The sequence below is a fragment of the Aythya marila genome (genome assembly GCF_965140915.1).
Source record: "Aythya marila genome assembly, chromosome: 5".
NCBI classification, from domain to species: domain Eukaryota; kingdom Metazoa; phylum Chordata; class Aves; order Anseriformes; family Anatidae; genus Aythya; species Aythya marila.
This window is the reverse complement of record NC_139046.1, coordinates 10,797,145-10,818,544: the sequence shown is the minus strand read 5'-3', so window position 1 is coordinate 10,818,544 and position 21,400 is coordinate 10,797,145. Positions and strand designations below refer to the sequence as shown.

General features: G+C 38.1%; 1 protein-coding gene across 3 annotated transcripts in view; it reads right to left on the bottom strand.

Annotated features, from left to right (window-relative positions):
• Positions 1-21,400, bottom strand: part of CDC42BPB (CDC42 binding protein kinase beta) — a 94,332-nt gene that overhangs the window by 35,848 nt on the left and 37,084 nt on the right. For all 3 annotated transcript variants that reach the window (XM_082761408.1, XM_082761410.1, XM_082761409.1), the window contains exons 3-11: positions 19,673-19,756; positions 16,114-16,209; positions 11,213-11,361; positions 7,708-7,801; positions 6,177-6,377; positions 4,035-4,283; positions 2,535-2,614; positions 1,359-1,525; positions 1,137-1,256 (exon numbers count right to left, since the gene is read on the bottom strand). In XM_082761408.1, the coding sequence (XP_082617534.1) occupies positions 1,137-1,256; positions 1,359-1,525; positions 2,535-2,614; positions 4,035-4,283; positions 6,177-6,377; positions 7,708-7,801; positions 11,213-11,361; positions 16,114-16,209; positions 19,673-19,756 (1,240 nt within the window). The remainder of the gene's footprint in view (positions 1-1,136; positions 1,257-1,358; positions 1,526-2,534; positions 2,615-4,034; positions 4,284-6,176; positions 6,378-7,707; positions 7,802-11,212; positions 11,362-16,113; positions 16,210-19,672; positions 19,757-21,400) is intronic.

Sequence of the window (21,400 nt, the reverse complement as noted above, 5' to 3'; positions counted from 1 at the left end):
GTATATAACAGCACACAATAGGCTGAAGAACGGGATAAATCTAACCCATTTGCAGAAGCGGCACCTTAATCTAACCATTTTGACAAACCTACTACAGAATACATAAGAATAGATTTTTGATGGTACTTTTTTTTTTGGGGGGGGGGGGGTGGGAGGGGGTGGGGGGGGTGAAGGGGTAGCACTCAGCAACACTGATTTCACAGCAGATGTACTTAAGGGTGTTATATATTGCCAAACTGTAAGAAAAACTATCAGTTGTGATAGACAATGAACTGACACACAAAACAAGATAATGAATTAAGATTGTATTAGGAATTTGAAGCAAGAAAAAAAAAAAAAGACCGATAAAAAAAAAAAAGAAAAGAAAAAAAACCCAAGTCCTCCTGAATGGAAGACAACAGTTGGAGGTTTTGGGCATCAGCAACTTGGCATCTGAACTCCCTCACTAGATAATACAGGCCCCTATAAACCTCGCAGCCAAGTCATCAGGATTCAAAACTACCATTTAGTTTATGACTGATTCCCTCTTAAAAATCAGACACTAACAGGAGGTTTGTATGCATAAACTAATAGCATTGTCAAGCAACAGATTTTCAGTGATAGGGATGAGTCAGCCTTCTCTCAGGACAGATGCCAGTATTTGTTTTTGTGCAACACTTCCTAATTGATGCATCACCAGACAGAAACACAAAGGGAGCAGGAGCTCAGAAACATTTAGATGTGAATTATCATATAACCCCCTACCCCAACCTATCCTCCGATGTTACTAAAGGGCAGCTAATCTTTTATCCCTGTTCTCTCTTACATATGCCTCCAGTAAAACTGTTCCAAAAATATACCCCCAAAAAAGAAAGGGAACAGGATCTCCCAAGTTTTTTATGGCAATTAACATTGTACTCTAGACTCCCCACACTAGCATATGCTGTCAGGATAAGGAAGTGGAAGAAAAAGTTAAGTGCTTGCCTAGAAAAACGGAAATGCCTCTTAGTTTTGAACAAGGCTTTAAAACTTTTTTTTTTTTAAATACCTCAATAACATTAATTGTAATTATTGCAAAACCAAAGGATGTATTTTGCTACTACTGTTAACATTAAGCTGCCTTGCTATAATTGCCACTAATCATGCTAGAGTCTTACCTGTTAATTTGTTCTTCAACCGTTCAATTTCTTCATTTAATTTTTTTATTTCCTTATCACGGTTCGTATTTACTGTAACACACACTGGACCTTGGAGGCTCTGCATTGTCTGCGTAGATTCTTAAAATCCAGAAAGGAAGGAAAAAAAGTTATTCAATAAAATACATTCCAATTCTTCCTAATGAGAAGAACTAAGAACCCAAAGAAATGTAAGTGACTAACCTTGCAGTTTTCGGTTCAAATCCTGCTTTTCTTGCTCTAATTTCCTTATTTTCTTTTCATAACCCTCTATTTGTGAAGTGTTCTTTAAGTCACGCTGTACATCCACGTCTTTGGTTACAGTGTCAGATTGCATTGCACTCTTTAAAGTGCCTCTGTCAGATAAAGAGCTGAAAACAAATACCTAAGTTAGAATATTCTAATAAATACTCACAGTAGTCTACAGCAGCGACACGCTGGGATTCCACCAAATATGCACCTTAAATTTACAAGAACAATTAGCACAGTAGTCGTTACTGTTGAGATAACAGTCAGGGTAGATATAGTGATTACTCCCTAGCTACTGTGTATGCTGGTGTAGAATTAAGATACTTGCATTCAGGACCTTAATGATGCTGATTTATGTTCACTTTACAAACTGCTTGAATGATTAAAAACATTAACTCCCTCTGTCAAAAGTTACTGCCTGACAGCAAAGGAAGCAGAATGGAATGTGTACCTGCACTGAAACAGCTGAGAAAGAAAGCCAGAAGTTGGATAGATTTAGTTAAGCCATGTGATTTTACCCTGAAAAAGATGAGTGCACTGGGTCCTTTCTGCAACAGTATCGTGGAGATAAATCTCAGCAAATGGAAACAAGGGAATAACAAAAAGGACAGAATAACCACACAGAGGCACAAGTATGTATTTGAGGGATCTCTGAAGACAGATGGAGGCTTACTTCCATTTCAAAGATTGGCAAAGTGAGCTAGCTTTGTCTGTGCTCAGAACCATCTGAAAATCAGGAACCTGAATTAGAGTAACACTAAGGTATATTAACTTTGCCTGTCAACAAGGCTTAGGAGCAATAAACTAATCCTGAATTGTTTCTGGCAGACACACAACATGGACAAGAACTTGCTTTTAGCCTCTTAAGGCAGGAAAAGCAAGTTTATACCCACCTAACGTGACAAATCTAGTCCCTTAAATTTCATTTGTTTCAAATAATGGAAATTAAATACAGAAGCATTTAATCTTGGCAAGCATAATCAAAACACGTTCACATGAAAAAAATGGGATAAAGATTTAATCCACTGACACACAGACATCAATCTTTCTACTTGTTTATAAAAATGACATCTTCCTAGAATTAGCTGTATTTGGGAAACAAGTTTAATGAACAACATGTCCTTTGCTTACCTATCAGTTGTGTATGTAAACCCAACAAATGGTAAATGCAATCCAGAGAAGCCTGTATGAGAACTTGGTGGCACCACTTCCTGCATAAAAACAACAGGCATGAAAACCCAAAAGAGAACCCATGCAGAACTAAAGCTATTTGATTTAGTCGTAATAGTTTAGAAAAAACAGCTGATGGAAAGCCTTTTCTTAGAGGACACCAATTCACAATTGGCAATTCTGCTTCACTGCATAGCCTTCCATTGTCCTTGTATGAACTTTATTTCAGATTAGGTCACTTAATATAATGACCTGAATTTAGGAGCCTCCTTTTTGTGAACTGGCACTTGAAAGGGAAGCATTTCAACAAGTTCAAAGCACAATACAACCATTAAAAGAAAACCCGAAACTTCCAAGTTCCTAATTAAAAGTGACCTGGCATGAAAATGCATGCTGTTTTCTTTAGTGTTCTTGTTACTGCTAGCCAGGTAATCAAAAACCAAGCCAAAAAAGCTCTTCATTTTTTCAAATGCAAGCTGATGAACAAATTGCCATGAAAACTCCCTACACTTCCTGATAGGAGTTCGTAAACTACTAACACAATGGAAATGGAGGAGCAGAACACCAATGCCCCCACACCCAAACAGCCGCCTGGTTCTTAAGTGACTTAAGTAGCAGCAATCTGAGTTCTCTCACCTGGGCTGCTGCTATTACAAGCTGCATGAAGAATATATACTTATTTGAAGACAGATGTTATTCATAGTTGATAACAAATAAAACAAAATAATTTTAAATAAATAAATTCAAAATTCTTGTAAAGGTAATTTTTTTTTTTCCTGCCTAAGTCTTTTCATTTTGACTGACCGTGCTATTTTTCTTGTTTTAGCATTGAATAAGTCATTCCAAACATGAAAAAAAAAAATCAACCCTTTGTCATTCTGGGTTTTCAGAAATTGTGAGCTTCTTTTCTTAATGGTAACACTTGACAAACTGGGTCAGTTCTGATATAAATAACAACAGTTTAGTGGGGTTTCATTCTTCTGAAGTTTCTCAGAGCATTCCTGCTTGTGGATCTTCATTTGCCCATTGATGTCATTATGACTGCAATAAGAATACTACCTGTTCCTGTAAGATTGTACCACAGTGCATATCCATAAGAAAGTACAACTAAATTTGCTAGACTCAGGAATCTGTCTCATGGCTTTTTAGAATTTAGAACAAAATAATAAGAAGAAATCTTATTTCATTCGCACAGCTTATTAACATACTCTCTATTTGCTCCTTTTACTTAAAAAATTACAAACAAACAAAAGGCACGCATCAATTTTGAAATCAAGTTCTCACTACTACCTTACAGAATCACAGAATTTCTAGGTTGGAAGAGACCTCAAGATCATCGAGTCCAACCTCTGACCTAACGCTAGCAGTCCCCACTAAACCATATCCCTAAAACAGTGCAGCAAAGTTGCAGTGCAGCGAAGTTGCAGACTTGCAGTAGTAATATTAAAATAAAAGACTCACTGGATTTCTTAAAACATCATCATCCACATCAAAGTTTGAGGTGTCAGACGGACTGCTAACTTCTGGAATATAAGGTGCTTCTAGGTTTCGGATGTTGTCCCAATTAAGTCCTTCAAAAAATGCATGAGACTTAAAATCCTCTATTCCATTCTGTCCCAGTCTACGTTCTCTGCTGCAGATAAGTCGCTGAATAAGATCTTTTGCTTCTTCAGATACATCTGTAACGTGGGATGGAAACTGAAATCTTTCCTGCAAAAAAAAAAATAAAAATTGAGACATTTTAAAATGAATCCATTCCGTAGATTTCAACAGTGATTTGAAAAAGAAAGTGCTAAATTACTCCAACAAAATTGGAAACAAATAGGCAGACATTGTTCTAGTCCCAGGGAGCAGCAGCAGCAGAGCACAGTACAATACATTCAGTGATAGACTTGTTGTCTTAAAATGGATTTTGAGGGCAAGTAATCACTTCTTGATTCCTTTCACACAGATCTGTTTGAAACTAATTGTGAGTACAGTAACTCTTATGAAAAGCAAACCTTTTTTGGAAGCCGGACAGATGTTTTGACACACTACAGTACATTAAAGATCATGCTATAATGGCATGCACTCAGTGGTATTCTTAGTCATAGATCCACTGATCTGATGAAGGTCTACTCCTTGAGATTTTATTTATTTCAGCTCTTAATAACCCACAATGTTAGTCAATCCCCCACAAAACACTGTTATAATTAAAGACGTATTTTTCTAATTTATACATTTTCCCTATCAAAATCTAACTACTATATATCAAAATATAATTACTAATATTACTATAATTTTCCTATCAAAATATAATTTCACTAAGATTTATATTATCTCAAACAAAAGATCCAGAAATGTACTTCCCACTAACACATAATGTTACTCTAGATAAAATTGGGAAGAATTCTTGACTATATAGTGGAAGTAGTAGTAAGCTAAAATATTGAAGGTTCTTGTTTGTTGTTTTTTCAATAAAAGACTATAGAATATTTAACGTTGTACAATACATCTTTTCAAGGGCAGAATCAGACCGTTAGGGACCAAAATAGCATAATTCACATTAAAGTTTAGAACGCCCATTGAAAAACATAAAATCACATTGATTTTGTGTCCAAATGAGATTGCAATATTAAATCTGCAGGGCAACGGCTTTAAACATCCTTGCAAGCAGGTTAACAGCTAGGTAGCCAGCAGTTACCCACAAGCTGGTTACATATTTCTAACATAATACAGAAAAGCTTGCCACCAATTAGTTCATTGAAGAAATTGAAGCAATAGAGAGATTAATGTTGATCACGGCAAGGGTGTCAGCTCTAGGAAGGATTTCATGTCTTATCCATCACTACTTCACTGTGAGAGCACAGCACTGTAAACACCAGTACATTCAACCTGGGAAGAAAATGCAGCAGCACTCCCTGTACAACAGCTTCTGGCTAGCTAAGAAGAGGACACCCATAAGCACATACTCCTACCACACCTCTCAAAAGGACACCATGAACTGGTTAATTCTTACTCTAATATAATTAGAGTATAATTACTCTAATAATAATTCACACGGCACACAGAAGTTTCAACACTTTTCTACCACTTTGACTCTGGACAAAATCCCCTGACCTCACATTCTTCATGCAGCTCAAAAGCTCGTGTTTTTATGCCACTTCTATTCTGAGCAACTCTCCCCTGACCTCATGTTCTTCATGCAGCTCATGTCCACACTGGTTGACTTGTCTGTTTCCGTTTTTTGTACTGATTAGCAGTGTGACAAAATGTGCACAGCTGCATATGTAATGCATTACTTCATTTCTCCTGTGCAGTCCAGAAGAAACTTTCAATAGGCCTAACATAAGAGTTGTTTTTAATTTTTGTTTCATGAAGACTGTTAAAGATTTTTTAAGAAGAACATCACCATTTAGAAAAAAAAATTAAATTAACAAAGAATTCGATTTCTACAGTTCAGGGATGCCAATTTTCCTAAAAACTGAACTAACAAATCTACAGTTAGATATGGTTCTAAATCACCATGAAAGAAGCAATGAACTACCACCCACAGCAGTATTTTGAAGATACATCAGTCTCTCTGTAAACATTAAAATCAAGATGAATGTATTTATTTCTTACTTCATGGTTCATAATCTTCCCGTATGTTTCCACTAAGGATTCTGCATAAAAGGGTGTTTCACCATAAAGCATTTCATACATGCAGACACCCAGTGACCACCAGTCGCATTCAGGTCCGTATTTTCCCATTCCATCCTCCATTGCTTGCAGTATCTCAGGGGAGATATAGTCAGGTGTACCCACTGCTACCGAGGACTGCACCTTGAAAATAAAGCAAACACCGTTCTGGTTAGTTTTCAGGTTCTCGCAGCAACATTTACTCACACACTAGTACTTCTACAAACAGATACATCAGTACATTATTCTGGGAAGGGAAGACATTTATTAAAAAATGACAGCAACAAAATAAGGATGATATTCAGAAAGTAACAGACTACGATTCAGTCCACTTCTACATAAAATCAGTACATTTTATTCTCCAAACAGTAAACACTCAAAATAGTCATAGCTGTTTTCAGAATGCAGACAGACAGGAAAATGTTTTGCCTTTATATATGTGTGTGTGTGTATTTTTATACTTAAAAACTGCAATTGGTTGCCAGAAGCTGAAATGAAAAAAGAAAAAGCACGGAGTTCAAGCTCTATACTCAAGTTTTACAGTTTCATTTGAAGATAGTAAAACAAGGTTCCAGGGCAAGTACTGCCCTATTTTTTACTATGTTCAAAACTGGTTTAACACTTATATAGCATAATTGTGGATAAAATACAGGAATTAATGTAATTAGTTTCCTTGTGTCCTAGTAGTAGGAAAGCCTTGACCATCAGGGCAGTGGCAGAAAAGTAAGCTCTAGGAATGCATTCTAAGGGTTAATGGAGTTACAATGGCTCCTTCCAATTTATTCTGTCTTTTAATATGGTAAATCCTTACGAGGCATTCTATGACTACAGAATGTCACCAGAACCTGGAGTTTGTGCCATACCCAGTGAATATTACATGCTGCATTTTGGCAGAATTGATACTCTTAGAAGCACCTCGAACTAGGGAGAGCAGAAAACCTCATGAGCAATTTAACTCTTAGGAGTGTATCCTATCTGGTACTCAAGATAGCAAATTACCACAGTATTGCTGTTTCTTTTGTAAAAGGCATGTAAAATAAACTACTTAGTAAGTACGTGCTCATTTTGGATTACTTTTACTTTAAATCTGTCATGACTGCTAGGTTCCTGGTCACCCATGATTCCAGTGCATAAATAACATCAAATTTTTATCCTTTTTTAGCACAGGCTCTTTGGCCAGTTCATAAATATCTCATGAGAACTGAATCACTAGTAGGAAAAAAGGTGAAAGACAGAAAAACATTGCAAAGAATAACTTAAACTTGTTTTACAGCCTGTAAAACAAGAAGAGGGAAAAGTGTTTTATATAAATGTGGTGAGTTGCACATTTCCCTCAATTTTTAGCAAGCCAAGAAGTTTACAAACTATCACACCTCCTTGGTGCACACTGATAACATGTAGTAGAGTTAAGATCAGCAACTCACATAAAAGGTACCACTACCAGCAATGCAATTTAATTTTGCTTCATACATACTGTGCCATCTTCACTCATTTTCAGACAGGACCCGAAGTCTGCCAGTCGTATGTGGCCATTCATGTCCAAAAGAACATTATCAGGCTTTATGTCCCTGTCATAACAGAAAAAAGTGAAAAAATTAAATACTAAGTATGAGCTCCGATTGTACAGATTGCATCAAAATAACAGTTTTATATTGGGTACCCACTGGTGTAATCTCTTTATTTTGACCCTTTCTTCCTGACGACTTGAAACTTTGCCTGCAATATTGAAGCTTCAGATTACATCAGATTTTCAGCCCATCAAAGCTGAGCTCTGCTCCCATAATCAAGCAGAACAGTTATGCAGAATGGTACAACTAACAGATAGGTAGTTTACCTTATCAACCTCCTTTCAAGATTATACGCATCCTAATATACTTTTTGAGGGGCAAGAAAGATAAAAGAGAAGAGGCAATTTTTTAATTTGATTTTTTTTTTTTTTTGCCAAGATTTATAGCTAACTTACAGCTTCTTATCTAGAAAGATTTATCATTGTTTCTCTAAATTTTGTCCAGCATTTTTCACGTGCTGTTCAAGACTGTCTATATACTACTGCATAACATATTTGCTTCTATGGGTACCTGAAGACATTTGCATCCTGTGTATATGCAGCAGTTACTCTACAGAGCACTGAATTCCCCCAGCTCTGGGATCAGGGCAATGACGTTTCAACAGGATACAGTAATGGGAGAAAATCTCCTGGATCAACCACTTCATTGCTATTCATACATGTACACAGCAAGTTATAGATGGCATTCTGCATGCTAAAACTAAGATTTCCATGTCATTGTAGCTCATTACTTAATATTATTTTTGATACCAAGAAGGCAGCCGAAAAAGATTTAGTGCATGTAAATTAAATTTAGTCCACCAACTACATTTTCTCTTACCTCTTTGTGCTCAAATTCACACAAGGTAAAGTAAAACTATAAGATGGACAAAGACATTCAATTTAATAATGACAGTCTTGATGCCCACTACATGTTTTTTTAATTGATAGCCTCAAAATATACAGTGTTATTTTCAGAGCACTAAGTCAATATGTTGAGAAAGGCAGAGAGATGAGCAAGGGCAGAAAGTAAAACTAAGCCAGCTACACACCAGTTCTGCAGGCTAAGAATGAGAACATCCAAGTCTTGCAAGCTAACTTGCACCAGTGTCCTTCCCTTTCCGTAGCCAACACCACCCAGGACCAGCTCACAACATGCCAGCATTTCACCACGCCATTTTGAAATATTGACTGAGGTAGCCAAAAAAAGATAACCAAACCAACAAATCTGGGGGTTTTGTTTTAGATACCATATATATTCCAATAATACTGTGTTATTAATAAATAGAACACGTGCTTTATCTTAAACCCACCAGTCCTGTTGCACCACAGAATGCGGAATTTCTTTTCAAATGGGAAGTTCCAAGTGTCACCAACACTTGCTCAAAAACTTTAGAATTGTACACTAGCTTCAGCTTACTTTGAGGGGAAGAGGCTTGAATTAGTAGGAACAAGATGAAAAGCATGCTCTAAAACACCTTGCTGCATAGAGGTGGATGCTGACAATGTCTGTTTTTTCAGCTGCTAATTCTATTTCACACTTGAGCAGACATGAAAAAAAGTCAAGATAGGTTTAACAAAGGGTCCTTATATGTTTAAAAATCCTGATACATTTTTCCAACACAAAATTGAATTGCTACTTTTTAACCAAGGGGTAACACTTTGAAATTTATTACTGAAACTTCATCAATGCTGCTACTAGTAGCAGTATTAAGACAAAATATCAATGCTAATGTGTGCCTATCAACATAAATTAAATGCATACTTACTTGTTACAGGACAGAAAAATAACTGTTAACCCAGAAAACTAGACCATTTCACTACAGTTTCCCAATGAACTCATTAGCCATTTTCCATTGTTAAATTTATTCCATACATTTCAGTTCTAAGGCCTGTACAGATTTCCCTTACAGTCCCATAAGTAAGAGTCAAGCTCAGTATGAGCAGAGGACTATTAAAACTTCCACACAACTATGCAAGGGTTTTTTTGTTGTTGTTGGTTTTCAAATAACATCATTCACAGTGCCTTTCGAAGCATGAGCCAATCTCATCCACCACATCTCTGCTTTTCTGCTTTGCATTCAGGTCTCGCTTGCCTAAGGGAACACTGTTTCTGTTGAGAAAAGCTTAATGCCTCATCTCTGAGCCCCACTGTTTCCTATCTACAGCTAACAGGTCATATAAGCCTTTAAAGGGTCCTTGAAGTCCTCCCCAGAGCAATCATGCTTCTTCCTAATCCACTGCAGTTGCCAAGCAGTAATTTCTTGGGCATTCATACATCTCCTATTCATCCAATGCTTTGGCCTTGGAACCGCTCGTTCCCATTGCCACAGGAGACATTCATTCAACCCATGCAAAGTTGATGTTGGTCAGGTTCCACTCCTCGGAAATGGGTGCAATAGTGCCTCTAGTGAACTTCTCCAAATCTGTACCATTTTAACATCCCCGCATATTGTCCACATTTACCCCCAGGAGTATTCCTGTCTGTATTTTATGGAGTTAGAAATTAAGGCATAAAGAGGTAAAGGGACTTAGTGGTTAAGATCTCCCTGCCAAGCAAACAGTATGAAGCCTCCTTCTCCTGAGCTGGGACTTCAGAAACCTGCCTGTATGGCCATAAGCAGACTTCACACAACTGAAAAACATCACTACTCTCACACTTAACATTTTCTAACTTCTTGGTTACTGAAATTAAGCTGTAAGGTCAGTGTATAAAGATATAACCACAAAGGTTTCTAGTATTATTATAATTTTGCTTTCTAATTGATATATCACACAGTTTCTAAATCTGAAAACAAAACCAAGGATAGAAATTCTCAGCTGTTCTAGATTCTTGAAATGACACAATATTTATCAAGCATCACCCCTGCACTACTAACAGCTCTTCTGAGACAGTCGCCCCGAGAGACGACCCAAAAAAAAGAAGTGTGCTTTACCTGCCTGACCTATTTTCTCTTACCCAGAATAAGGAATGTTATATTTTTAACTGCTTCAGAACACCACCTAAGTTACCATGATTGTAGGCACTGATCTGGAAATATGCATCCTGTGTTGTAGAAACAATTAGACAGGCACATGCCTCCCCCCCCCTTAACAAAATTCATCAGTTTGAGGATAAGCTGAGGTAAACAGATTCACTGTTATCATGGCCTTACAGTAGGCACATTTCATGAAGAGAACTGAGAGTTAGTCAAGAAGTCCTATTAAAACTAAAAGCTTTAGTGAAAGGTTAGATGAATACCACTGCTTTTAATATCAGTCCAGAGTTCGGTATTTAAAATGTTATAGCAGTTATTATACAGTCTGTAGTAAACATGTGCCCACTGTAGCTTGCCTGTGGCTGCTGCGCCCATTTGTATTGGTAGTAATACCTTTAAGGTTAATTTCATATAGACGTAAATGTGTTTTTTTCTCATGCGAGATGGTACTTTACCTGTGCACATAATGCAGCTCGTGTATGGAATGTATAGCAAGCACCATTTCACCAATGTAGAACCTTGCCATATCTTCAGGAAGTTTGTCTTCAAACTTACTGAGAAGCGTCAGCAAGTCACCACCAACATAGTAGTCCATCACTAGATACTGGAAGGGGAGAAAGCAAGCAGTTATGTACTGAGACACAGCTGTTAAGGAAATGAATTAAAGTTCATCAGTTAACTGCTAGGGAAAAAAAGACTTTCACTATTTTTTTCTATCCATATGAAATGAAGTTAAAATTAGTAATCCTCTGTGTTACGCTTGTTCAGTGTAAAAGCATACCTTATTCCTTTAAACTAGCATTCCTTTAATAATTCCAGTAATAACGATACATCAGCATTCCACCCTTACCGTAAGTTTAGAGAGAAAGAGCAACTACAAACAAGTAAATCAGGGTGAGTTTATCTCTGTATTAACTACAACGTTACACACACAAAAAAAAACAGTATCACCAAAAATTAATGTAGGTCATCGACACTTAAACTGAAAATGTCCAGAAGGGATAGTAAGAAAAAAATATTTAAAAGAAATAGTTAAAAAAAAAAAAAAAGAAAAAAAAGAAAAAAAAAGTGAGAGTATTAGTATTACACTAACATGATCAGAAAATACTTAATGCCACTTAATAAATAAAATCATTTTTGAATGGGAAACAATAAGGATTAACGTTTTGAAATTTAATTTATGCAAGTGGCTTTTTGCCTGACTTGCACATCTATTATCAGGTGTTAAAATGGGAGCAGCAGTATGCAACTGAACACAGAGTATTTATATTAAGCATGTAATATTTCATAACATAAGTATCTGCTGAGGTAAACTCTTTATAGAAGCAATAAACAATAAGCACTCTTCCTCCAAACATTATTTTGATTAAAATTTCACTAAAAACTTCTCTGGAAAGTATTAGTGCTCATTAGATCAATGCAGCTCAGTCTAAATTAAACATCTCATTACTAGTTTTAGCTTTGGTACCATTTCAATACCACTTGAGGTTCCAAAAGTAGGATTTATCACACCACCATCCTCAAACACTCATCTTGGCACATGCCACAGCACGGATGCATGACAGAGCTGGCAGGAGCTTCAGGACACCGTGGCCGGGAGGCTCATGACAAGCCAGAGGCACTACAGCAGCAGGAGATTTAGGAATCAAACATTTGGGTTCTTGTGACTGGATTTCAGTGAAAAAGGAAATAGCTTCCAAGGGCAACCAACCATTATTCTATCTATTGAAACAATCAACACAGATACAGGTAACAAGTGAAAGAAAAGGGCTTGGAGTTGCTATTTGGTTTTCATACCACAAAACAGGGAGTGGGCTCAGTTATTTCCTAGCAATATGCACCTAACTCCAGACCATCACTCAGCATATATTGACTTTATTTAGTACCACTAGTCTTAAACCTGTTTGTTCCATGCTTCCCATTCCTTGATATTTTATTTTAGAAATAACTTTGCTTTTTCTGGGACTAACTTTCCAAAGCAGTTATCTTACTTTTCTCCTCAATGTAAAGCAACTTAGGGTCTAGTGTTGCTGCCACCGATTCTTCTTCCACAAGTGAAGCAAAATAAAGAAGAAGAGAACCCCAAGTAACAGTAAGCGCACCATTACCCATTTCCTTATGATGCTGTGGCTTACAAGACTGACTCCAAAAGGCCTACGTTTTGATATTGTTCTGCGTATCATTATAGCTTAATTTGACAGGCAAATTTCATGATTTATGTTGAAACCAACCAGCCTGCATTGCACAACGCCACAAGGAATTTTAAATGTTTGTTGGAACACCGCATACACACAACAATTATGTTTGGGAAGGAAAGGCTACAGACAGGAACCAGAAATGTTTTAAGAGGGATATTGTATTACACTATTTTCTCTTAAATTCAAGGTTAAGAGAGCTTACAGAGCCTTCTGTGGGATCTGAAATGGAATGCCTGTCAAAGAGACATCAGTGCCTGCTTCTCAGCTCCCACAGCATGCGTAATGCAGTGAGAACTCAGCCGACCTGTGAAATGAGGAGCCTGGATCAGAGGAACACAGTGAACCTCTTCTGTAACAAAATCAAATTTTATTCATCCTCCATATCTTCCTCTTCTTGCTCAGTGGTACTTCGCTCTTCACATTGGGTTAAATTAAAGGGTATTATGACACATTTAGACATATTTTTCTTCCTGGAAAGCAGTTGCATTGTACAGGAAGAGTAGTTGGAAATCAATGGGGGAAAAAAGGCATCTAAATACTCTTATGAATACTCAGGAACAAAATTGGGAAAGAAAAATTTCCCTCTTGATAGGATTTCTGGTAAATCACAGGAAAACTCACAGATTTCAATCTGGGGTAGATTATGAACTTCAGGTCTCATGCATGTTTACAATACACATGGACTATGTCTCACCTACCCCCTATTTCAGTAGAATCACCAAAGGCTGACTTAATCCATCTTGTCTCAAACTATTTCTGCAAAAATCTTTCTAGGAACCAGTAAAAGTCATGCCAGCATTTCAACCTACTGTCATTTAAGGCTCGACTGTTCAGAACACACTACAACGTGATGTATTTGCCTCAAACGTGTAAAACTAGAGAAGCAGAACCAGAAAATGAAACTTCAGAACATATACTTTTTATTGAATTTGTTTCATGCTTATATTTAAGATCTGCATCATCAAATGCTCTACTAATATTAGAAAGAATATAACCCCAAGTATTATTTCTAGATTCTTCAAGAGCAGCTACTGCTTTGCTGTCTTAACATCTTCTCTCTCATTCTGAAGTCTTTCTTCAGCAGCCAGACAAGGATGGCAAAGCCCTAGGTGTGGGGAAGACACCAATATTCTCTCTCTGTTTCAGGGTTACCTTATGTGGTTTTGCATTTAAGAATCATGAGCTATAATGCACAAACATCACTGGGAGCAGATACAAAGAAGCTAGAGCTTTCCCTCTCAGAGGACTGATGTCCACTCCCAGTTGGGAAACCAAGCTCTGTTGTCTGTTCTCATTTTCTTCTTAGCTTTGTGTTCCATTTTACACGAACAAGGATAAGCAGCAAAGTCAAAAAGTAACCTCAACCTGTCCAGGTTCTGTAATGTGACAACACTCTTCTGAGATGTGGAAAAATGTAGCTATAAACTTGTTCAAGCTGAGCAGAGGTCTGAACAGAGATCTTTTAGTCCCTGGACAAATAAACCACTAAGACGGTATGGAAGGGAACCTGGACCACAGCCCAGGTTTCTGGATGAAAGCCACTTCCTGATGTGTTTTGTCAACTTCACTTTTTCTTCATGCATCATTTACAATAGAGCGACTGAGATGCACACACACTTCATCTGTTAGTACCAGACATTTACATGAGGTGGATGCTGAGTAACAGACCGAACTGGAAGGCAGCAGCTCAGCACATGCAGTACCAGACCTCAGGCAAGCTGGCAAGCTGCTGACTTTGGCTGCCACACAGAGCTGTTGCTTTCTAAGTTCTGGATCTTTAATTAGATGTTAGCTGTCTAAATTCTGCTGTCAAGTGAAACTTCAACATCTTTGTTCTCCATGCCTTTGAGAATGTGGGGAAAAGAAGCATATTATACTGCTGTAGCTTACTTGGAACAGATTTTCATGAAATGGCATTAGCAACACTAGATCCCTCTCTGTACTCTCATTACCATTGCTAGCTATTACTACAGGTAACATTTTTTTCCTTAGGTAGCTCCATTCTCAGATGCTACGTGGAAATAGCACATTACAGGGCGTTGTAGGTTATTGTTATAGAAGTCTGAAGGCTGGTTCTGAAGGAATTTGAAATTGTGAGTTATCTTTCTGGGAAAGTGTCAGAGGACTGAATTTTGAGAGGTTGAAAATCAGGATCTATCAAAGTATTTAATAAATAGGCTGGAAATGAGGGTATAGAGACCCAGAGTGCTTAAAATATGCTTGACATTGTGTAATTATATTTAAGGTGGTAATCAAAATAATTTGTTTTGTTTCAGCACCTCTGAAAACTGTTGGGTATTTAACTCTCTTAAGCTTCATTCCTGAACCCATTGGCAGGTTTTCATTGGTAAGCTTTTTCATTACTTATAGTCATGACTTGCTAGTTGTGCCATCTAGAAAGCATTAAGATGCTGAAAACTTTTGCATTACGACTATGTTCTTTGCTACAGAAATAGCAGGTTCTCTAACACAGCCTCAGGTACCACGTGGAAGCTGGATGTTTCACTACATTCCAGTGTGTAGGAGCCTCATTGACCAGCACTTCCCTGACTTCTGTGACAAAGCTAAATGTAGCTTCTATGTTACAGCTCTAGTACCCAACAGTTAGGCAGTAATCATCACTACATGTAATAAGAGCAATTACTTTACAAAGGGTTGCTATAATCTCTCAAACTATAGAGATGACCAATCTACTGATTTCAAAAACATTTAAATACTTTTATGAAGTTGGCTATTATTTTTTCCCTGAGGCTTTTAAAATAAGATGTGAAATTACTTCTGCCATTTTTAAACAAAACCATGATTTTTAAAGTTTAAAGTAAAAATCTTTCTTACTTTCACAGTTACTATTTCTCTTAATAAATTAGTTAATGGCAATGTTATCCAAAAATATAAACTTAAACATGATACGTTTTATACAAGGGTAGATTAATTAAAAGGCTGCTTAGCTAAACTTCTATAGACCATAGTACATGACTTTCTCACTCTGTTACAGTTACAGTCAGTCCTTTGAAGTCTTTCTTCAAGGAGAAAACAAGAATGCCAAAACACTGCTGGAAGGCATGAGGTAGACTGATTTATTGCAATACCCTTAAATGTACCAAAAATAAAGTTCTTTCATAACATAAAGCTTTTATTTGCTGATGAATCAAACATACCAAATAGTTCTCATCTTGAAAGGCGTAGTGCAACGTAGTGATCCACTGACAATCTCCATTCACCAAGACGTTTCTCTCTTCTCGGAAACAAGCTGTCTAAAGGAAGAAAGGGGAAAAAGCCATTGTCAACATCAACAAGTAGTTTTCACAGGATGAATATATATGGATGTTTTATGGGATTATCTAAAATTACTGAACAGAGGTCCCTATTCATTTGAATTTAGTCTGCACAAGTGACAAGCCAAGGAATCTCTGCAGGCTTGTAGTTATGCATACAGTCATTCTAATTCTGACTGCGACCTTAAAAAAAAAAAAAAAAAAAAAAAAAAAAGAAAACACACAAACCAATCCAAGCCAACACTAAACCTTTGTTCCATCATATATCTTTAAAAGCTAGAAAAATTATAACTTGTCACTGCAAATCTGGTTCTTCTGAAAAAGACCCTTGTGAAAATATATCACAATGTTATATATGAAAATATATCAAAATCTTAATTTTCTTACACTGCAGTTCCAGCTATAGACACTGCAAACATGACAGGAAATAAGCAAAATTTACTGCCTTATCTTTGTCTAGTATAATACATTTCCAATTCCAAGAATATTTCCTCTACTTCGAATAGCATACTGCAACAGTTCAGGGAAGCAAGCGTAATGTGTTTTCTCAGCATCTTTACATAAAACCACCTTCCATAACCTTCAAGAATCTCTTCCTTAATAAAAATAATGTTTTTATTGGATCGGATCAGTATTATCAAGAAGCAGACCTTGGGATTCTTTCAGTACTGTCGATTCAGAAAGCCATTATTATGGCATCCAGTAGTTGCAGATTCAAGTGTTTGGGTTTTGGATAAGAATTCATTTTTTGTCATTGCCAATTGTCCAGATGTCATAGAAAACGCACTATGAAAGGAACATTCTTGGGAAGCCGAAGCCTCACCATATATCAATTGCATCTCATAAAATTATTTTAACCATTTTTTCCCCTTGAGGAAGCAAAAGTCAATTTATGTTTCTACCGAAGAAGGTCATACTGAGGTCATGTTGTAAAGTTAGTAATTATTGGTGCAAAGAGATGCGTATTATAATTAAATGTTAACTGAGAGTGATTTTAAGGTTTACGAATGCAAGGTCAAAGTATCACCAAAAAAAAAAAAAAAAAAAAAAAAATGTTTGGCAGCAACAGCAGCTCCAAGTAATCCAATCCCCTGCCCTCAGCACCACGGCGCAGCAGTTCTCAGTTGTTCTGGCACCGCTCTTTGGGGAGGCTGCCAACACAGAAAGCTAGTTTATTTATTTTCAAAGACATCAGTTCCTTGATCCAGTTCACTGCGCAACCTCAAATAGTGAGGGAATGTTATGAACACTTCCAAACCAGTAATGCTCCTGAGCACTTTGCATCCTGAATTCAAAGTACGAAACTATCCTTTTCAGCTTACACTGGCTTAAAATGCCTTGAGACATGCCTTGAGAAAGCATGACAGGCTACCTAATTAGCTAGTCAGGATTTATTTGGAACTGTGAGCGGTAACACACTAATGACTATGCATTTTGTTGTCAGAACAATGAATACAAATGGCCCACCTCATCAACATAAATGGCATGCCTATTTTTTTTTGCTTGCAACCCATTTACGGATGTCAGCTGATATTTGCTAATCTTTCCTGTACCTCAGTAGCTTCCAACCATATGCTTTTTCTCGCAGCCAGTACACAAATCCACAGCGTTTAGATAACTTTTTGCTGTGTTTAATCTCATCCAATGCTTCATATTCCATGAACCAGCATAACACTGTGTTCCTTAGACCACTCAGCACATACTAAAACACCTCAAATCTGCTTTTGAGTGGAGCTGCCCACTTAAGATGCATTTGTATACTTGCAGGTTTCATTTGAAAAACGAACAAGTTCTACCACATCTGTGAAATTTTAATTTCCCAAACATTTCAGGAACTTGATATGCAGGTTGTAAGCTCTTGCTTACCCAGGAAAGCCAAAAAAAGCCAACAAATTGAACAGGAAATGTCAAAGGGGCACAGCAAAGCAGACAGCTGCCTTTTCTGTTCTTTGTAGATGGGGAAATCAGCAGGAAGAGGACTTGGCTGGACTGTTACTTATCCTAACTGTGTATTGGGAAAACTACTGCTCATTACAGCTCTTTCTTGGTAGATAATACTCTTCCAGGTCCTAGCCTGCCTGACGAGGTAAGAGGAGTTAGTCACATAATTTGAAGACAACAATTTGCAAAGAAAGAGCTCTCTCCTCAGGACATCTCTGCATAAAGTTTCAGCCATTTAACCAGACCTTTTAATTAAGTCACTCTAAAAATGACAGAAGTAAGCCAGCGTTAGTTGCATCTCCACCAGAGTTTGGGAACCCCCTAAAAGCACTTTAGGATTTAAACTGATTCTAGGCTGAGCAATGAATTAGCCCAACTGAAATCTGTGTTGAAATGGCACCCAATTTCCCCGGTGCAGGCAAAGGCTTCATACAGAACCACTGATGCAGCACAGCCGGGAGCGTGAATTCTCCTGACAGCTCAAAGAACAGCCCAACAGCAGCGGCTGCGCTGCTTGCGAGGAGAGGACGGGCTGATGGACGGAGTGTGACTAAATCAGCCAAATGCAGTGGCGAAGCGGGGCTTAACAAGAGCCAAGAGATTAATTCACAGGAAAAGAGGTGGAACTGACTCACTGAAAGGAAGGGAGAGACGAGGAAGGCTGGGGAGGGGGAGGAGGTGTCAGGAAGGGGACAGAAGAATAGGACAGGGAAGTGTCAGCAGGCTTAGTCCTCAGCAAGCAGCCAGCCTTTGTCCCTCCATAAAACTGCTACAAGGAGTGATGCAATACACGTATTTTCCCCTCACATCTATTGCTCATTTAACTGCTGATTTATATAACGTTACATTCGCCTACTACACTGCAAGAGGAGGTATTCTAGGAATACACCAGTTATGGCACATTCCCAGTAGGTCCTTGCCTAATCTGTGAAGTACACGTTCGCATTTACATAATTTGTTGTGACAACGTACATCTCCTTTCATCAAAAACACCCTTTTTAAACAGACTTACCCTCTTAACACATTTGTTTTACAATTTGAATCTGTGGTTTCAAAGTATTTAGTTACAGTTTTACCAGTTACATAAATCCTGTTACAAACTGCAGGATGCAAAGCTCCTTAATGTATGCTTTCTGAATACAACAGGAAAAAAAAAAGATCCTTTCATAATGTATTTGTATGCAGCTGTGAACGTCATAGTAGCACCGATCTCAGCTTTCATGTAGTTTTTAACTTGCCTTTACTGTAAACAAAAATCTGGCCAATAAATTCAGGGTAAGAACTAGGGCAGACTGTCTGGTGAACGAATACACGGTAATGCTGAGAACAACAGATGCCTGGAAGGGACCGTCAGACTTGATTGCATTAAAACAGCTTAAGAAAAAAAAAGTATGAAGCTCCTAGGCTCACAAAATAATTCTTTCTAATCTGGAAGAGCTTCAGTGTAATTTTCCTGATGACATTTTTAAAATTCTCTGCGTTAGAGAATCACATTACTTACCTCCGCCCTTTTAAGCATTTCCCATTTATTGAGAATTTTCATGGCGTAAATGCGCTCCGTACACTTCATTTTAACAACTGCAACCTGCAATAATAAGATATCCTTATTTAACAAAAGCATGGGCAGAGAAATACAACATTTAAACAGCTTAATTTTCACACAAAAGTACTGTCAGAGAAATACAGTATTTAAACAGCTTAATGTTCACACGGTGTTAATGAAGCCAGTTACTAAAGAGCCATCAGCAATCAATTCACACCAATAAATTTCAGCTTGATTCTGTGCTCCCTCTGTATTCCTCTTCCATTAATACTACGGACTTGAAGCACAACACACCGTGTGTGGTCAACTGCTCATGAGGAACACATTGGGGACGATACAGGAGGGGCACCAAGCTTTTCCTAGGCAGATGCAGAGTAAAGCTGCATTGTTTACAACGAACAACGAATGCTCCTAACACCTCGCCTTCGGCCAGCCAGGGAACTTTTCAAAGGGCAGCCTTAGAAAACAAGGCAGGCTGCTGTCAATAGAAATACACTACGTTTGACTAATTTGTTTTCACATTCCCATTTTCAGAAACTTGAAAGATATTTATAAATTAACATGCTTTTGTGTACTGTATGCAGATATTTTAAAAGAAGCAAAAAAAAAAACAGCATTCATTTACTTAATCATCACTTTGCTTGAAGCATTTTGCTACGCAGCCTCTGTATTAAGTCCCTCGCTTAGACCGGCCTACCACAAGCAGTTGTTCATACGGCTGTACAGTGGAAGAAAAACTGAGGAATACAAAAACTTCAAGGCCTAGGAATGCAGAGACTGTACTTAGAGCAAGAACAAAACTAATTCTTCTTGTAGTAAAGCTATTATTTCCATAAAACTCTTACATTTGGCAAAGAAAATCAAGACTGACAACTAGGACAGCAACTTTTCCACAAGACTGTACAGGGACCGCTTGAGTATTTCTGCCGCTCCTGTTTTGCCTATTTCAGAAGCACAAAACCTATCGGCTTTCATCGCTTCCACCAGAGCTCTGAGTAGCAGTGGGAGCGGTACCAGGAATCACGTCGTGCTCTGCTCTTCTGTTGCTTTATGACCGCTATCTGTAAGGGATTCAGGAGATGCAGAAACTCCACCAAGATGCTGGCTCTGAAACAAGGTTGGAATTGAGCATCGAGGAGATCAACACAAGACCTGAGGAGGGAAGAGTTCCTCCCTGGGGCTTACCCTAAAATAACTCCAGATGAAGGATGGGGGAGACTGCCCTTCCAGTAGCAGAGGGATGAGATCCCCCCGTTTACACACCTGGCTCTGCAGGTGGATACCGAAGCCTCCCACCCCTCGGCGCCTGAGGCTCCTCTCAGCAGCTCATGCCAACGGAGGAGCTGCCTCTCGTACACAGCTGCACAGTCATGCAATGGAAATCTGTCATGGAAGGACCAGCAGCTATCTATGATAGGGAAGACATGGGAATTTAGCCCTAAATACAGTGCTAAGAGGAATCCTTCTGTACGGCATGTAAACTATCCCCAGCCACTCAGCACCTCAACCTCTCCTGGTCTGCAAATAGCTCCCGCAGACACTGCTCCTGCAGCAGGGGATGGGGGAGTACAAATGGGAGTCTTGCCTGAACATGAGGTTCCTTGGGCACGTATCAGAGGGTTCAATGCTGACCTGCAATGCTGGTAATGCCCTAAGATGTTTAGCTTCAGTACCAGCCTTGTCACA